This window comes from Melospiza melodia, chromosome 2 (assembly GCF_035770615.1).
Source record: "Melospiza melodia melodia isolate bMelMel2 chromosome 2, bMelMel2.pri, whole genome shotgun sequence".
In the NCBI taxonomy this organism is placed as follows: Eukaryota; Metazoa; Chordata; class Aves; order Passeriformes; family Passerellidae; genus Melospiza; species Melospiza melodia.
In genome coordinates, this window is record NC_086195.1 from 143,796,847 (window position 1) to 143,815,671 (window position 18,825).

Below are 18,825 nucleotides of genomic sequence, written 5' to 3' on the forward strand. Positions count from 1 at the left end.
CATACAGCACTGGGCAGAGCTGTAAGAACTTGCCAAAGGTTCATTTCCCTGAGGACTGAGGGCTCCAAGCTAAAGGCACAGGCTGGACCTGCCATGGACAGACTACGGGAAGCCCAGAAGGAAAAGCTACTGGGCCAATTCCATCAAACATTCCAAAATCAGGCTCCTCACCTGGTGGTGGAAGCACATCTTCTCTCCTGTGGCTTTTTGGGATCTGCAGTGAACTGCAGGGGAAAAAACCAAAACCCAAGTATCTCCCACGACTGGAACAGAACAGTGGGGAAAAGGATGGAGGGGCAGCTCCTGGGGTGAATAACTGGGATCCAACCCCTCCAAACCCATGGAAGCAGAGGCTGAGGGACAGAGCCCTTGGGCCCAGTTTGGGATTCACAGGAAAACTGCTGGGTTTGACTTTGGCAGCAAAGCCCAGCTGGTTATCACCTCACCACCAGGTACAGCAGCAGCACCCACAGGGACCTGGCCAGGTGTGTGTGCCTGGCACAGGGCTCCCCAGTGCCTGGGAATCTCTGTGCCACAGGGCACTGGCCATTACAACAGCTCCTACCTGTCCTTTCACAAGGCAAGATGGTTTTTCCATACAGCAAATGTTTTTTGAATTAAGAAGACAACACTACACTCAACTGGAGAAGAAAAAAAGTGAGATCTGTTAAATTTTCCTAAGGCAGACAAAAAAATCCCCAAATTAAAAAAAAAAAAAAAACCAAAACACAAAAAAACCCCAACAACAACAACAACAATGAAAAATCCCAACATATTAAACATATTTCAAGAGAGTTTAAATCAGAATGAGGCAACTTGGAAAGCCTGAAAAGCTGCAATGCTGCAAAAATTTAATGCTGCATAAAAAGCCTTTTCTTACATCACATTTTAGCCCCAAACTTGCAAAAAACCCTGCCAAACTCACAATTCACCACATATAGTTATTGAGCCATTCCTGTCTTTGAGCATGAGTCAAGCTAAAGCTATGGAGATAAGAAAAACTCAGTGCTGTTCCTTTGGAAATCACAGAATCACAGGGAGGTTTTTCATTAGCTTAGGAAAATGCCCACCCAGTTCGGTAGATACTGAATAGCAGGGAAGTCAGGAGATCAATGTTTTGCTTCCAGAGACAAAAACTTAAATAAGTATTTACATGAAACCAGCAGTCTACAGATTGTCTGATCAGAAGTGTTTATTAAGAAAAAAATCCCTGGGGTTTGCTCTTGAGGGACACAAGAGGAGCTCCTGGGCTGGGACACAGCCTCGGTCGGCCCTGCTCCCCCCTGCACAGGGCACCCACGCTCCCAGCTCTTCCACAGCCTGTGCTGGGATCCCAGGGGATGGCAGGGATCCCCTGTGCCCTGCTCCTGCAGCTCCTGTCAGACCTGCCTGCGCAGGGCAGCCACACGCGACTCCACCGTGCCCAGCCTTGTCTCCAGAGCCTTGAGCAGCATGTCCACCTGCAAAAGGACAGCTGTGGGTCACACACACACACACAGAGCACGTGTGGGTGTCAGAAAGGGCTCCAGCCTCATCTCACATCACCAATTATCTTCATTTGACTCTTTCCCTGCTCATTTCCTCCTGTGAAAGCTCACCCAGCCCTAACACTCACTGTCCACTTTTTCCAGCCCTGGTGTCAGAGCCACACACTCAGCTTCTGCTGGATGCCCTTCAGTTTCCAACTTCCTTACACTATTTGCTCCCAGCTCTTCCTACCTGCAGTCACCAGATTTTAGAAGAGCAAAACATCAACCTGATTTATGATGTTATGTTTCAATGCAAAGCTACAGCAAAAGCATTCAGTCCATTTGCAAAAAAGACAAAAGAAACACGACTAAAAGTTAAGTGAAGATCTGGAGAAGTGAATCAGAACTAACTAGAAACAACATATCAAATTACTGAGACATAAACAGGAACCTAATGCTGTGCTTGATAGACAGAAAATGCTAATTACCATGAAAATTGAAGGAAAGTTACTGAAAATCTTGCATAACACAAGGTACCAATAACATGAAGCAGACCAGTACAAGCTACAATGCACTCAATTACTCTGGGTGAAATAAGCTGTTCTGCAGAAACTACTGAAGCACATTAAGGTTTCACAGAGGGGAATTAAACAGATTATTAATTATAAGGTTAAATCTCACCCTTTCCAGCACCTCTTCCAAGACAGCTTGACGTTCCAGAATGAGTGGTTGCTCATGGATGACAGCTTGCTTTCCTGGGGTCCCTAGGATATAGCTGAGATGGCACAGGTCAGATCATGCACAGATTCCCACCCTGAAGCCAAAATCCAAACCCAGCACTCCTCCAGAGCCCTGAGAGACAGCCATGGATTCTGGGGCTGCAGTGAAAACTGCACAGGCACTGAGAGCAGTGCAGGGCTGGCTGGGAGGGAGAGGCAGCATTACTCTCCAGGGAAAGTGCCATTCTGCAGCCAGGTCAGTGCTTTAGGGAATTTTACTGCCAAAAAATAAGGTATCATAGCCGTGGAATTAAGAAAAAAACCCAGAAGCGCCATCCAGAGCATGAGGGTGAACATCCACAGCAAAATGAATGGGAACTTCAGAAAAAAACAGAGACATTGAAACAAGTTCAGGTGAACACTGTCCATCAGAACAATGCTTGCATAAAGGAACTCTGGCACAAAGCCTTGATTCACTCTATGGTTCTTGAACAATACCTTAACACCACTTTTAAGTGCTATAAACTGACTAAGCCCAAGCACACTTTCATTTTCCAGACAGATTTTAAACGGCTAAGTGAGAGCCTCAGGCTCATCCTCAGCTGTCAGATTTGCCTTTGCCCACCCTAGAGACAGAGCAGATGTGGCCAGCACAGGGCAGACCTGCCCCGAGTCCTGCCTGGGCCCCTCTGGCCACGCTGCCTGCTGGCAATGCTGACCCCAAAGGGGCTCCAGACAGGCCTGTCTGGTGCTTGGCTTGTGTACTCCTCAGAGAAAAGGAGAAGGAACCCTCCCGTGCCCTGGACCTGCTGGTATTTGCTTGGCAGGAATGCAATTTCTCATACCAAAGGCAGACCTGGCTGGTTTGGTGTGTTTTTTTCCCTAGAATTTACACGGTGATGTTCCTCAGAACTGAGCACTGTGATGCCAACAGCAGCAATACAGAAAACCCCTTTGGGGCAGAGCAGCAGAAAAAGCCACCTCTGCACTTCCCAGAGATATAACAGGAGAGCCCTCAGTGCAATGCCTGTGAGTGCAGTGGGGCTGGCACACAAACATTCTGTGCTTACCTTTCAATGGAGTCAATAGTGAAACAGAACAAATCTCTCTTGAAGTCCAGGCTCCTTGAGGTGCACCTGTAGATGCTGCCGAGGGTCTTTGAGCAGCCAGAGCAGAATAAGGTTTCTACTAAGCTGTGAGAAATAACATTGATTCAGAAAAAAATAAAAGGAAGCACCTCACCCCATCCATTTCCTTAAAAAAAAACCAAAACAAAACAAAAACCCCCAAACAATCATGCATTATAATTTTTAAGCATTCATACTTGCTTTACACGGTGTAAATTATGAGCACTCATCTTTCAGCCTGAATTTGCAGCAGCTCCTCAGGCTGACTGACCTCAGCAAGCCCAGATCAGAACCGCTAAAGATCAGAACCGCTAAAGATCAGAATCACTACAGATCAGAATCACTAAATTGTGGAAGGGACCTCAAAGCCCATCCCATCCCACCCCTGCCATGGCAGGGACACTGCCACTGTCCCAGCTGCTCCAGCCCCAGTGCCCAGCCTGGCCTTGGGCACTGCCAGGGATCCAGGGCAGCCACAGCTGTGCCAGGGCCTGCCCACCCTCACAGGGAAAACTTCTTCTGACACTGAATCTAAACCTGCCTTCCTTCATGCTGAGGCCATTCCCTTGTCCAGCCCTGCCTGTCCCTGTGAGGAATCCCTGTCCCTCAGGCCACACAGCACAGCCCACACAAATGAGAGTTCCAGGCCCACACCGGCACTGCGGGCCCTGCACCGGGGCTGTCCCGGGATCCCCCGACCTCCCCGGGCCTGTCCCCAGCACCTTCCCCGGGATCCCCCGATCTCCCCGGGGCTGTGCCCAGCCACGGCCGGCCCTCACCATCCGCACTCGCCGGGCAGGTTGGAAATCTTCCGCTCCGGGTCCACGGCGACGCTGGCGGCCACACCTGCAGCGGGAGGGAAGGAGGGATGGAGGGATGGCGGCCGTGAGGGGAGGCGCGGGGCGCGGGGCCGGCACTCACTGCGCAGCAGGATGCAGCCGCTCGCCTCGTCGTTGGACACCCAGCTGGACGTGTCGCCCACGGGCCGCCGGCAGCCGGCGCACAGGAACACCATGGGCATGGGCACCTCATCCCGCTCCCGCTCCGCCTGGCTGGCGCCCGACTCCAGCAGCGACAGCGACTGCTCCAGCGCCGGGCACAGCGACAGCGGGTCCGGCCCGTCCGCCGAGGCACCGGTCCCCAGCATCGCCTTCGAATCGCCCGCCGAGGAAGCGGCAGTGACACCGGACATGGCCCCGGAACCGCTCCCGGGGAACCGCCTCAGCATCGAGGCTGCCCCGGAACTGCTCCCGGAGCCGCCTCAGCACCGCCCGGGGGCGTTTGGACCTCGTAAGGGTCCAAACAAAGGGAACCAAAGCAAAGGATGTGGGTATTCCAGTACATGAAGCGTTTTATCAAGTCACTCCTAATTCAGAGAACTTCCCGAGCTGGAAGGGCCCCACAAGGATCATACAGTCCTGCCCCTGGCCCTGCACAGACCCCCAACAATCCCACCCTGAGTATCCCTGGAGCGCTCTCCAAACACTCCTGGATCTCTGTAGGGCTGTGCCCATTCCCTGGGGAGCCTGGGCAGTGCCAGCACCTCTGGGGATGAACCTTTCCCTGAAATCCAGCCTAAACCCCTCCAGACCCAGCTCCAGCCCTTCCCTGGGTGCTGTCCCTGGCCACGGGGAGCAGAGCCCGGAGCTGCCCTCAGCAGGAGCCGCAGCCCGGTGAGCCCTGACCTCGGCCCCCTCCAGGCTGAACAAGCCCTCAGCCACTGGTGGGGTGGCCCCTGCAGAGCCAGCCCTTCCCACCAGACACATTCGGGAATGTTTTCCAGCCCGCCCGTGCTCCGGAGCTCCCAGAACAGAGCACTGCTCTGAGGGAAGGGCCTGTGATCCAGCTGGCACCTGTCCACCCTGTCCCTCGGTTACAGGCACCCGCCTCAGTTTGAAACATCCCGAGGAATAACAACACGAGTTACTGTCTCACTGATGTTTCCAGTCCCCAGGCAGTCCTTGAGCCGCGGGACCCGGGCGATTGGCACAGGCGCCGGTTGTGCAATTCCCTTTCTGAGGGCAATGCAGCGCCATGAGGCAAAGCTCTGGGTCGGAGCTCTGGGCTGGCTGAAAAGGCGCCGCTGACATGGCCAACAGCACAAACTCCTCCGAGTACTTCTGGTCCTACGAGTATTACTGGGATTACATAGATCCAATTCCAGTAGATGGAAGCAAGCTGAAGGTTAACAAATGTAAGTATTGTGGAGTGGTAGGTGCTAATCTAGCACAGGGGAAGTGTTGCACTGCTTGTCTCACTGACCTGGTTTTGTTTCCTTGCAGTAGAGTCCGTGCCAGTGCCTGGTTTGTGTGAATGGGTGTTTGCCTTCAGGCTGGATAGTTACTAACAAACACTCTGGGCTTTATTTTACAGTATCTGAAGCTCTAAGACTGCTGACACTAATTCTTGTTTACAAGGACAGATTATTTTTTAGCCATTTGCTAAGGGGAAATGTGATTACTTGTGAATCTGTAGTGTGGGGTGCTAGTTACCTGTGTGCTACTGCCACCAAAGTTCACTGAAGGAGCAGAGGTTTTCAGAAAAACACTGCGTTTTCATCTTGGGACAAGGCTGACAATGCAACTGGTAAGCATTCAGACTTTTACTAAAGGAAATGTATGTTTCCACCAGCCAAGAACAGTAAGCTGCAAACATATTCTTTCACCTTCCCTCCCATCCCTGAGGATGGCTGAAACTGTTCAGATGTGGATTTAGAAACTAAAATTGTTTTTTCCCAAGGTTATTACAGTGCAATTATTATATATCCCAGGAAAATGTAATGGCCTTTCAGAATACCTTCATGTCTCTCTCACTAAGAGTGCAAGAAACTGGCTTTCTGGTGGTGAAGGTTGAATTCTCTGCTAGGAGCTGCTTGTCCTTTGCTTGCTTGGACAGCAGTAGGGAAAAGGAGCAGAAACCTACCCTAGAAAAGCTTTTCTGTGCATTCAGGTCAGCCGAGGGTTCATTGCCTCCAAACTTAGAGCACCACACCTTAAAGAAAGTGGTGTGAATATCCCCATCCCTCCATACAGAAAATCTTGCTCTCTAATGCTGCAGAGCAACATTTGGTGCTGCTGGGACCAGGAGTAGCTCAGCTAAAATTCTCTTAATTTTAAAGTTAGGGCAGATGATTACCCCCAGATTCCACTAGGGAAACCCCAAACTGCTGAGCTGAGCTAGATCTAAGTCCCTGGCATGTGGCTGGTGTAGCAAAACCCAAAAATCAGGAATAAACCTTTCCCGTTTTCTCCTTAGTAACATTTTCCTCCCACTTGGATCACCTGGTGCACAGCAGGGGTGGCGTTTGTTGTACAGCACTTCCCTCCCAGGCAATTCACAGGGCATTTTTCCTCAGCTGCCTCTGTCCTTGAAATCTGTAGAAACTGTGCTGTTGAGACAAGATGCTCGCCCTCAGTTAAATTTAATTTAAATTGGTTGACAGTTTTGTGGAGGAACAGAGAGTGCATCCTCTTGGAACTATTATCCTTCCTCCTCCAAATCCCAGTGGGTGAACAGTGGCTCACAAGTTCTAATGAAAACACCAAGGGAAACAATTCCACAAATCCCTGCTTGGGATTTTTCACTGTTTGGAGTAAAAGTACCAGTCAAGCAATGAATATTCTTTGCCTGTCCTTGCACAATATTTACATTCCTATACTGAGAGAAGCTGCTGCTGGGATATTGGCTTTGTGTGCTCTCAGTTTTGCCTCCCAGGGTTTTTTTAATTCTTTTAATGTGAAACAGAGACCTGGATCTCTGCACTTCCTTCCTTCTGTTACGTGGCCGGTCCCTAAAACTTGTTGAGACTGAATTTGTCTCATAAAAATGAATCTAAACCCAGATAAAAATTCATGGTCTTGCTTTCTGTTTGTAGTGTTGTGCATCTCTCTCAATTTTGTACGAAAATAACAAAAAAATCTTACTTGGCCCGTGATCTAATAGGCTATTTAAAAGCATGCACACAGACATGCACAAAAGGTGATGGTAAAATTTGGCAACAGGAAAGCTTTTTATAGATTGGTAGAATCTGAAAATACATTATTCCAGTTAAAACCAAACCAATCAAACAAAAAAACCCACACCAAACAATCCAAGAAAACCAAACAAAAGCAAGCAAACAAACAAACAAACAAAACCCAACTAACTGCAGAATTTAAACCCAGGAAATTTTGGTTCAAGCTCCATCTGAGCCCTGGAGCCAATTTATTTAGCTTCAGTGAATCCCATGAAATCTGTTAAAACTGTTTTTAAAAGATGAAGGCAGAATAGCTCTGACAGGGAATTCTATAAATCCAAACTCTTAATTTCTGTCCCAGTGGTGTGGAACACTTCAAAGCTTTGGGCTTCTCAAAATGTCCCTGGGCAAGGGAAGAATAAAATAGGCTGCCCCTCCCCACTGATATCTCTCAGCAGCCCAGCCCAAACTCAGGTTTCTGATCAGGGCAGAGCTGGGCCAGCTCTGGTTTTGGGTTTGAAAGGAGCTGGGCTAATTCCCTTAATCTCTTTGTGCCTTTGATGCCAACACATCCTGAGCTTTTTCACAAAGAAACGCTCAAACATACAGGACCTGTTTCAGAGAACACACTGTTTTCTGTGCTTTCAGGGGGAAGATTTATTTTATCTCAGTCAATATTTGTCCCTGGAGCCAGTGACCCTTCTTCTTCCACCTCGTCTGCTATGAATCCAGGGCAGGGCACCCAGACTTCCCAAGGCCACCAGCACAGTGGCCCCAGGAGGGAGCATTTGTGGGACAGTGGCCAAAGGTGCCGTGGGGATGGGAGCAGATCCTCAGTGAGCCCAGGGCTCAGGCAATCAAACTGGCACAGCACTGCAGCCTGCAGGAGGGAGCAGCTCCCTCTGCTCCCCCAGCCACCTCACCCTCCCACTGTGGGCACACCTGGGCACTGGCAATCTGCTCCTCAGATGCACCGTGTGCTCCTGGCAGAGCAGGCGGCACCTTGCCCTCCTCCACGGAGGCTGCAGGGCAAGGGGCACCTTCCCTTCCCTTCCACTGCCCTGATGTGCTGGGAGGGGCACAGGCCCTGTGCAACAAACCCCCCTTGCTACTTCTCCTGGTATAAAATGCTTCCAGGGCTGGGATTCCATCCCTGAGGGCCTCTCCTTAAAGACCCTGCAGGATTAGGCAGTGACCACTCAGGCTTGCTGCCCTGTGCCTGTGTAACAGGAGCCACGTTCAGTTATCTGCACAGGTCTGGGCACCAGGACACTCCAGAGGCTTTTCCCTCCCTCATGCCCACTGTCAGGAGGCTCTCAAGACCTTGAACAAACTGGCACTCAGACCCTCTCTCTGAAAGGAGAAATGAGACAGATGACATACCTGCAGCAGGGAGGGCAAATCACCTTGCTGTGTTTAATTTCTGCCGTGCAAAATGACAGAACCCTCTGCTGTGCCCACAGACTCCATCGTCATCGCCTTCTGGGTCGGCCTCGCCGCCTTTGTGATGTTCCTTTTCCTTGTTCTGCTCTGCATGTCCTGCTCTGGATCAACACCAGCCAAGTGAGTACAACCAGAGATAAAGCAAGAATAACCAGAGATAAAGCAAGTAGATACCAGTGTGAAAAAATAACCCGTGGGAAACACTCAGTGCCTCGAGTGATGCAGCCGTGACACAGAACATATGTAACTGCACAGACGTGAAGCTTTTCCTGTCAGTGTCTGGCTGGAGCGTCTCTTGACCCACTGCTCCTCCTTTTCTGATCAGGAAAACTCAGCTCAGCAGGCTGGGCAGAGATTCAGGATTAGGTCACAAGCAAGCAGAGGGAAGCAGCAGTCAGAGGGAGCACTAACATTCCCATTTATTGGCACCCAAGGGCCTCTGGCATGCTCACAAAAGGTAACAAAAACAATTAAAAAAAGGCAGTTTACCCAAATAAACCACAAAGCAGGAGGTAGATTAACAACACAACAGACATGGAAATGGACATTAAATGGCAGGGTAACACACGCATGTTACCAGCACTTTACTGTTCCTAAAAAACTGGCAGGAGAACTCTGTGTGCATGAAAATCTCAGAGCATTTGCAAGACTTAAACAAAGTATTGATTTTTAAAGTTTTTTTTGCTTTTTCATCATGTTACTGAGCAAAATACTTGGCTCAAAAATACACACATTTATCCCTCATGCATTCAATTTTGGAAATCAAAGGAGCCATTGTGAACAAGGCAAGTCTAGAAATGTTTTCTGGAGTGCCCAGAAATCATTAATGAAAACCAGCATTCAATGAGATTTGTTTAGGCTTTGAAACCATCCCATGTTACTATTTTTCTAGGCTTGAAACACTGTGAGAAAACAGTTTTAGGACTGAAGAAACTATTAAACCCAGTCACACACAAAACTTGCCCTTTTGGGTCGAGTTCTGTTTGTTTTCTCAGCCCCACTTCAATTCCACTCCCTGCAATTCCAGCACCAAAACCCAGCGTGCTGCTGGAAAGATGCCACCAGTGTGAACCTGTCACCCCTGCTCTGTCACCCCCTCTGCTGTGTCACCCAGCCCTGCCCTTGGCATGACAATCACCAGTGTCTGTCAGGAGCCTCCTGGCCCTTTCCTGGTGATAATCCTGATATATTCACGCAGCAAACGCCCGCTCACGTCACTGCTCAAGGCTGGAGAGCTTTCACCTTCATCCCTTCTGTGCTCATCCATCTCTGCCAGCCCAGGGACACCAGGGCCCCTGTGCTCTCCCTGATCACCCACGTCCTCCCTCACCACCCTGCCAGGGAACATTCCTCATTCCCAATATCCCATCCATCCCTCCCCTCTGGCAGTGGGAGCCATGCCCTGTGTCCTGTCCCTCCATCCTTGTCCCCAGTCCCTCTGCAGCTCTCCTGGAGCCCCTTCAGGCCCTGCCAGGGCTCTGAGCTCTCCCTGGAGCTTCTCCTCTCCAGGTGAGCACCCCCAGCTCTGCCAGCCTGGCTCCAGCCCTGCAGCAGCTCTGGGGCCTCCTCTGTGTTTGTTCCAGCAGCTCCACAGATTTCTTGTGCTGGACCCCAGGGCTGGGGCAGCTCTGCAGGTGGGGTCTCACCTCAGTGGGGGAGAGGGGCAGAATCCCCCCACCTCCTTTGATGCAGACTTGATGCCATTTTGGCCGTGCAGGACACCCCTCTCCTGCCCCAGGGGGTAACACCAAGGGTGAACTCCCTTGGCAAGGGTTCAGTGCTCTCCAGAGCTGAGTCCCTGGTTCTTACCTGCACATCTGCACAGAAACAATCACTGACAAGTGTCCCCTTAAGGCCTGTGCCACAGCTGAATCCTGAGACACAGAGAGCTCCTGGACTGGAATCCACGATCCAATTGCAGCACACACTTCCCCGCAGTCCCCAGTGACATGGTGCCAGTTTTCGTGGGTGGCTTTGGCAGAGTGGGGAGGGCTGATGCCTGTACAAGCCCTGCAGGGAGGGATCCACGTCCCAGTCCCTTTAGTTAGCACTGCACCATCCCACAGAAATAAGACAAAAGGGACCACAGATCCCAAACCCATCTGCTGCCAAGGCAGCTGATGGTCACTCTGCTGGGACACAGAGCATTAAGGTTTGCCTCAGTGATGTGTGTTAACATCCAGAATGAAAGGCTTTTTCAGGTGTATCTTATCTCAGCTTTAGTTCTGTGATTCTGCCTGGGCCGAGGTCAGTTCCTCAGCTGATTTTAAGATATGGATAGCTAGCTGGTGCTATTTGGCTGCTGGATAGACAGGAAACAAAACATCCTGTTTTGGTAAGAATTTTTCTGTGGTCTTCCTTCTGTCAAACAAAGAGGAACGATGTCTTGAATACACCTGCAGCATAGCAAAGAGAATTCCAACCCTGCCTCCCTGTGCCGGGCCTGCTGTCGAGACTTTGGCGCTTGTTTCTGCTTTTTGAATTACTCACCTCGGTTCGGCTGAGCTCGGCTCGGTTCGGCTCAACTCGGAGCCGCTCTGTGTGTTCGGCTGAGCTCGGCTGGGTTCGGCTGAACTCGGAACAGCTCGCTCCGGTTGAACTCGGCTAGGTTCGGCTGAACTCGGAGCCGCTCTGCGTGTTCGGCTGAGCTCGGCTCGCTTCGGCCGAACTCGGAACCGTTCGCTCCGTCGGCTCGGCTTAGCTCGGCTCCCTGAGGGCGGGAAAGCGGCGCCCCCTCACGTTAAACACATAAACCTCGGGGCTCTCCTGCTGCCGCATCTCGCGTGCGGTCCGGCCATCGCCTTGTCAGGAAGATTAATCCACAAACACCGTAAGTTTATGTCCAAAAGGAGACATTGGAGTCCTGTAACTTTATTTGAATAAAGGGAGAGGCCATGGGCATTTCCCACGGGTGTCTCAAGTTAACTGGAGGACGCAGCCTCCTTTTTATCCTAATTTCTCGGACGCATTTCCCTCTGTCTTCCCCATCCGCTGAGGTACTTGAGAGGTACAAACTTCCCCAAGTCGCCTAATACAGATCGCCTTCTGATGTGCATCTCCCCCTTCCTTTTCTTTGTGTCTGTGTTCTTTTTCTTCAAGTCCAGGAACAGCACGGGCTTGGGTGGGCAGCAGTCTCTGTCAATTAGCGGAATTCCTCTGGATTTTACGGTTCTGTTCATTACTTCTTTCACCTCTCAGTGTCGGGGTTTGCCTACCTGCAGCCCCGCAGTTTGTTTGTAGACAACACCTCCTTCTCGTTCCTTCCAGCACGGCCACGAACGGCAGCCCGGGCTCGGGCAGGAGCTCATTAGGCAGTGGCTGCGCTCGCGCTAATTAACGGGCACGAGAGCACCCGGGGCTGATCCTGGTGCAAGGACCGAGCACTCGCCAGCGAAATGTGTTGGAATCCCTGTGCGATCCCTGTGGTTTGAAGTTTAGGAATGCCGCGGGACGTGCTCAAGGTGTCAGTAATGTTTTTTTTTTTTTTTAAAGGAAGCCGCCAAGGGGCGGTGGAAGAAAACAATAAATAATACAGCCTATTTACTGTCAGTGTATTTGCGTTTTGTGGTGTTGGCCGGCTCCACGGGGGTAAATTAACCTCAGGGGGAGCTTTTGCTGCTGTTCTTGCTCGTGTGTTGGAATACAGCAGAGCCCTTGTCACTTTACACATCGGGAAACACAAGTTCAGCGGAACTTCAGTTCGGCTGAGCTCGGCTCGGTTCGGCCGAACTCGGAGCCGCTCTGCGTGTTCGGCTGAGCTCGGCTCGGTTCGGCCGAACTCGGAGCCGCTCTGCGTGTTCGGCTGAGCTCGGCTCGCTTCGGCCGAACTCGGAGCCGCTCTCTGTGTTCGGCTGAGCTCGGCTCCGCTCGGCTCCCTGAGGGCGGGCAAGCGGCGGCGCCTCACGTTAAACTCGCCCGGCTCGGGGCTCTCCTGCTGCCGCGTCCCGCGGGCGGCCCGGCCATCGCACGGACACGATCGGGAGCGCGCCGTGGCACAGGAGCTCATTGGGCTGTGACCGCACTCGCGCTAATTAGCGCGCACGAGAGCAGCGGGCTCGGTTCGGCCGAGCCCAGCCAGATTCGGCTCACAGAGTTCCTGCTGGCAGCCCCTAGGAATTCTACATGACACAAACTGCAGCCTCCAAAAGGCTCGCGGGTTTGTAAAGAAATGTAATTGTAACTCGGGACAGAGCTGAGGGCTCCTTTAGGATAAGAATATTTACACGTACAAGCAATTCCCTCATTTGCATCTCGATTTTATTTAACCCCACCACAATTCCATCCATATCCCAAGCAATGTGCAGTTCTGGTTTTTCCCCGTACACTATTTGTACAAAGGACCTGGGCACAGCACACAGATGTGATTCAGTTGAATAAACCCTGGTTTACCATTCCAAGCCTCTCACTGTGGCACTGCTGTGTTTGCAGGTCTGAACTGGCTGCTCAACCACGCTCACAGCCACACTGAAGAACAAGATTTCCCTGAGAGTTCCCAATAAAACTCACGGATAATCACTGAGCTGAAAATCCTTTGGGGTTCAGTTCCATCTCTCACCTGTTCCAGGCAGAGGGAAGATGGGTTTGTGTCACACATGGCAGCAGCAGCCATGGATCAGGGCTTTATTTTTTAAAATTTGATTTTATTTTTAAAAAGGGTAATAAAAATAAAGTGCCATTCAAGCTTTTTAAACCCAAGCAGACAGTCCTGATCCCCGAGTCCAGTCTGCCTCTGTCTCCTCCTTCTTGGCACTCACACCCCATTGTGGGAAGCTCTGCAGCCTTTTTTTCCTGTCCTGTTTTAGAGAGAGGATGGATACTAAGGGCACACACGTGCACAAACAGACTTTCTGCTTCTTCAAAAAGATAAAAATGCCTGTAATAAAAATTATATAAGCAGTACTGTCTCTCAAACTGTTCAAGGAGAGGGAAACTGGAGCTTTAATGTCCCTCTGAGAGATGGTGAATAAAATCTTGCCCCTGAGTTTGCACCCAGTCATAAAATTCTGATTTTTGTGCCCAAACAAGGCAGGTCTGCATGAGAACAGCTCAGGAGGCTCGCAGGGCTCACAGTGATGAGGACAGGGTACAGAAGAACGTTACAGATCAGTGTCAGTCCCCTGCATTATTGCCCTGATGGAGCCAAATCTTTTTGCAAAGAGACACAAGAGTTTCTTCTCCTTGTTTCCGAGTGTCCCGGTCACCCTGTAATTCCCAGTCTGCACTAGAGCAGACCAGTCTGGCGTGGGTGAGGAACAGATCCGGCTGCTGTGCTCCCAGCCACGTGTCCCCGACGTAAATGGAAGTCAGGAACACAGAAACAGCTGTGGGAGAAAGGGGAGAGAAAAATCAGAGCAGACATTCTTCTGTTTCCCCACAGCATCCCCAAGCCCAGCTGTTGGTGCCTCCAGGACTGTGCTGTGAAAGAGTTCCCAACTCTTTCCTAGCTGGAAAATCTGGAGGGGCTCTGCCCATGCAAAGGCACAGACACACTCCCAGCTCTCAGGAAGGAACAAACCAGTTTCCTGTTCAACAAAGCAGTTTGAAATCTGCCCTGGCAGATCTCTCTCTGACAGCAGTGGGGATCAGCATCCAGGACCACGTGGAACTAGGGTTTTTTGCAGACTATTTTCCCTCTTAGAATTATATTTATTTATTTATACCTTTTGTTCAATTTTAGTCCTTTAAAGGAAGTTTCTCAGAGGGAGTGGGAGAGTTGCAGTGCCAGAAACCCTCCCAGTGTGACCCCGCTCTGTGCTGCCCACCCCTGCCCCATCCCACCAGACACAGCTCCTGCTTGGGGCAGCCACGAGCCTGGCTGGCCATGGCTGATTCCAAGGATCAAACCAGCCCTGGAATATCCTCGTTTCTCCCAGCGCCGCCCCTAACACGAGCGACAGGAACAGGACAGCTCACCTGTCTCGTGCGCGTCCTGCTGCAGCGCCGCGGGCGGGCACAGCGATGCCACCAGCCCGTGGCAGGGGCCGGGCGGGCCCCGCTGCTCCAGGAGCTGCAGCATGATGGAGCTGAGCGCCCCCAGCTGCCCGCAGAGCCCGCCCGGGGCGCCGCCGGCCTGGCAGAGCCGCGTGTGCAGCCGCAGGAGGCCGGTCCTCAGCGCCCCGTCCCCGAGCAGCTCCCGCGCGGCCTCCGGGTGCGGCAGGACACGGCTCTGCAGCCACCTCAGCACCGGGGACACGCGCTGCTCCCCGAGGGGGCTCTGCCCGGCCAGGGACCGCAGCAGCAGCTTGGTGACCACGAGAATGGAGGCACAGGTGACAGCCCCTGCCTCGGCCCCAGCCCCAGCGGCCCCGAGGGTGTCCCCTTGCTGTGTGCAGGGCGGTGCTGCCAAACCAGGGTCCCAATGGGCAAGGATGGAATTCAGGTGCTCTCTGCATTGCTCCAGCTCTGACACTGCCACGTCTGCAGCAGTGTCATCTTCTGCCACCTCACTCCTTTTCCGAGGGTGACCAGGACATGAGGCTGGAGCTTTGTTCTTGTCTTTGATATTTTCTGTAAGAAGAGAACCACCAAAAACCAAACATCAGACACTCCAAAGGATTTTCCTGGTACAAAATTGTGCAAGTGAGGTGCTCTCGTATGTGGATTCAGTCGTTACAAGTCCTGGCTTTTTTCCTTTCTTCAACACTGGTGATTACAAGAGACACCAACTATTACCTTTCACTTGCTCTATTTATTTGCTGGTTTTACTTACACATCACTTTCAGATCCCCATCCACGCTCAGAATGATGCACACCATTGAGCACAAAGCCTCCAGGCACTGCTGTTTCTCTTAGGATTCCATTAAAGAATACCCTTTGTCAAAGCCTGATTTGCCACTGAGTTTCATTTTAAAGCTCTTTCCCTTCATAACTGTGTTTCTCCAAAGTTTCCAAATTGTGGTAAGGTTCAAAATCATCACAAGGAAGATCTGAAAAATGCCTTTCCATGTCCTTTCCTCCTCCCTCAAGGTCCATCAGTCTGACAGAAGGCATTAGCACTATTACAGAGAAGTCTGCCTCACTTGAACTGCTGCTCTGTAACAGCCACAACAAAACAAACCTTCCTTGAGGCATTTCAGCACTTACTGAGCAATTCCTTGTGTTGGTACTTGTGGGCCAGGGCCTGCAGGTCCTGCTGCAGCTGCAGGTCTGCGCTGACCAGGCTCCACCTGTGCAGCAGCAGCAGCAGCTCCCGGCTGGAGAGGACGCTGGCGTTGACCGTGAATCGCCTCATGTCCCTGAACGCCTCCACAACCCCAGCACGGTATTGCAGCACGGAGCTGAGGGTGCTGAGCAGCTCAGCCAGCCTGGCCACGTCCGTGTTAGCCCTGGCAAGAGAAAACACAAGTGCCATGCCTGCCAATTCATCAGCACAGCTCCTAATCCCTGCTGTCAGAATGGCCAGGAATTAGGGACAAAGGACTCAACAGCAACTGTGCATCACATTTTAGTTTACTTCTCCTGTATTCAAACACCTAAATCCTCCTGTCAAAGAAACCTCATCCAAATTCATACTCGGCACACAAACTGAAGGCGAAAAAAGCCATCCCTCTAGCAGAGATACAGAAATCCTCCTGGCCTTAATGAAGTTCAAACTGGGCAGAGGATGAAATGCAAACCAACTAAAACAAAAACCAAAACAAAGCACTTACCGAATATGTTTGATTAACGCCACCAAAACACACAGAAATTCATTTACAAGCTGAATAGGAAGAAGTTTCCTGTTCTCCTGGGATGGATTATTGTTTTTTCTCTTGTCTCCTAAATTTGTTAGCCACAGCGTGTGGACTAAGGAAATTATTTTATGTATCACCTTGTTCTCCAGAAACCTGAAAAACCAAACAAAACCAAACAAAAAAAGGTAAAGAAAAAAAAGAAAACCACCTTTGGAAGGCAGATCCTCACCAGCAGCTGGCCCATCACCTCCAGGGACCATATTCCAGTGCACTTTTGGTGCATTGCCTGAGCCTGTCAGGGCACTCTGTGCATGCAGAAGAGAAGTTTGTGTGAGAGAGAGGCAAGGGCAGGAGGAATGTTCTAGACAGAGACAGCTCTAATCCATCCCTGTGCCCCTTCCTGTGCAGCAGCTCCTGTGACAGGAGGTGATCCGAGGCTGCTTGAAATTTAGAAGGTAAAAACACCAGCACAAGGTGCCATTTTGCTTTTCCAGCTTTTCAGGGAAGTGATTTCCAAATCACAAAGCTCCTCCAGCATCCTCCCTCCTACCACAGCCTGAAAGCAGCTTGGTTCTGTTTTCAGAAACACAGGGACACCCCAGAGTGCAGCAAGTCCTGCCAGCACAGCCCTTGGTGCCCCTGTCTGTCCCCCTTGGTGCCCCTGTCCCCCAGTCTGTCCCCCTTGGTGCCCCTGTCTGTCCCACTTGGTGCCCCTGTCTGTCCCACTTGGTGCCCCTGTCCCCCTGTCTGTCCCCCTTGGTGCCTTGTCCCCCTGTCTGTCCCCCTTGGTGCCCCTGTCCCCCTGTCTGTCCCCCTTGGTGCCCCTGTCTGTCCCCCTTGGTGCTCCTGTCCCCCTGTCTGTCCCCCCTGGTGCCCCTGTCCCCTTGTCTATCCCCCTTGGTGCCCTGTCCCCCTGTCTGTCCCCCTTGGTGCCCTTGTCTGTCCCACTTGGTGCTCCTGTCCCCCTGTCTGTCCCCCTTGGTGCCCCTGTCCCCCTGTCTGTCCCCCTTGGTGCCCCTGTCTGTCCCACTTGGTGCTCCTGTCCCCCTGTCTGTCCCCCTTGGTGCCCCTGTCCCCCTGTCTGTCCCCCTTGGTGCCCCTGTCTGTCCCCCTTGGTGCTCCTGTCCCCCTGTCTGTCCCCCCTGGTGCCCCTGTCCCCTTGTCTATCCCCCTTGGTGCCCTGTCCCCCTGTCTGTCCCCCTTGGTGCCCCTGTCTGTCCCACTTGGTGCTCCTGTCCCCCTGTCTGTCCCCCTTGGTGCCCCTGTCCCCCTGTCTGTCCCCCTTGGTGCCCCTGTCTGTCCCCCTTGGTGCCCCTGTCCCCCTGTCTGTCCCCCTTGGTGCCCCTGTCTGTCCCACTTGGTGCTCCTGTCCCCCTGTCTGTCCCCTTTGGTGCTCCTGTCCCCCTGTCTGTCCCCCCTGGTGCCCCTGTCCCCTTGTCTGTCCCCCTTGGTGCCCCTGTCTGTCCCCCTTGGTGCCCTGTCCCCCCTGGTGCCCCTGTCCCCCTGTTTCCCCTCAGCCCCCATTCCTGCACTGGAGACAGGACAATGGCTGCCATGTCTCCTGCACTCTGTACCTTCTCTCCAGGCTGTGCAGGAGCCACGTGAGCAGGCTGTGATCCTGCACCAGCTCATAGGCAGCTCTGGTGACACGGGCAGCACTCTGCAAGATCTCCAGGATGCGACGCTGAAACAGAAAACGCAACTTGTGTTTTACAGTCAGGATCTAATTATTTAATTCAAATCAGCAATCTGGCTGCTATCTGATCACTGCAAGGTAAAATGACCACCAGCTCTTCTCAGCAGTTCCAGGGAAGGACAGACATTCTCCCTTCACAGCTTCACACCACAGGTGCTGCTCTTACAGAAGCATTCAGACAGCAAGACAAGTTTATCTTTTTGCCCAAGGTTTGATACCTGACACACTCAGGGTGGATGCTCCCAAACCTGAGAGCTCCTCCTGGCACGTGGGTTTCCCTCCTGCTGAACCCTGCTCAGGCAACAAATGCACTGGCTGGGGAATAGAGACCCCAGAAAAGAAAAGGTCCCGACTGTAGGAGCAAAAGCAGGGCAGCCACGTGAGGCTCCATGATGGCAGGAACCCGTTCCAGTTTCAGGCATGAGGGTGGCACTCATTTAGACACAAGCAATCATTGCCCCCTCCACACATACACAAAACCAACAAGGCAGAGTCAGCTGCTCCTTTCTGGTTTGTACTCGGGATCTCAAAGCCACGCAAACCTCTGTGGTTTGGGGATTTGGGAACTTTCTGTTTTAATTCTTACCTGGGAGCCCTCGTCACACAAAGGACTGTTGAAGAAGGACAGAATGACCTGGAAAATCCTCTGGTAGTCATAGAGCTCATAGCAGTGTTTGTCACGCAGCCCTTCCCCAAGGAACCTGAGGATCCACTCCCGCTCTGTTTTGTACTGGAGCCACAAA

The 18,825-nt window shown here is 51.9% G+C and overlaps 3 protein-coding genes across 3 annotated transcripts in view; 1 reads left to right on the plus strand and 2 right to left on the minus strand.

The window, feature by feature from the left end:
- Nucleotides 1-1,174: 1,174 nt before the first annotated feature.
- On the minus strand, nt 1,175-5,284 carry MIS18A (MIS18 kinetochore protein A). The gene is made up of 5 exons (XM_063150278.1): nt 4,237-5,284; nt 4,095-4,161; nt 3,259-3,381; nt 2,151-2,244; nt 1,175-1,460 (listed from the first exon to the last, which is right to left on the minus strand). Exons 1-5 carry the CDS (start codon nt 4,541-4,543, stop codon nt 1,380-1,382), a joined length of 672 nt encoding a protein of 223 aa, XP_063006348.1. The 5' UTR covers nt 4,544-5,284; the 3' UTR covers nt 1,175-1,379.
- An 86-nt stretch (nt 5,285-5,370) lies between these two features.
- MRAP (melanocortin 2 receptor accessory protein) lies at nt 5,371-12,262 on the plus strand. Its single transcript, XM_063150279.1, has 3 exons — nt 5,371-5,509; nt 8,734-8,833; nt 11,981-12,262. Exons 1-3 carry the CDS (start codon nt 5,404-5,406, stop codon nt 12,048-12,050), a joined length of 276 nt encoding a protein of 91 aa, XP_063006349.1. The 5' UTR covers nt 5,371-5,403; the 3' UTR covers nt 12,051-12,262.
- Nucleotides 12,263-12,953: 691 nt separating this feature from the next.
- URB1 (URB1 ribosome biogenesis homolog) overlaps nt 12,954-18,825 on the minus strand; it is a 38,930-nt gene continuing 33,058 nt past the window's right edge. The window contains exons 34-39 of the mRNA XM_063150280.1: nt 18,669-18,812; nt 17,961-18,070; nt 16,363-16,539; nt 15,797-16,038; nt 14,627-15,220; nt 12,954-14,034 (exon numbers count right to left, since the gene is read on the minus strand). Of these exons, the coding sequence (XP_063006350.1) occupies nt 13,823-14,034; nt 14,627-15,220; nt 15,797-16,038; nt 16,363-16,539; nt 17,961-18,070; nt 18,669-18,812 (1,479 nt within the window). The 3' untranslated portion in view covers nt 12,954-13,822. The remainder of the gene's footprint in view (nt 14,035-14,626; nt 15,221-15,796; nt 16,039-16,362; nt 16,540-17,960; nt 18,071-18,668; nt 18,813-18,825) is intronic.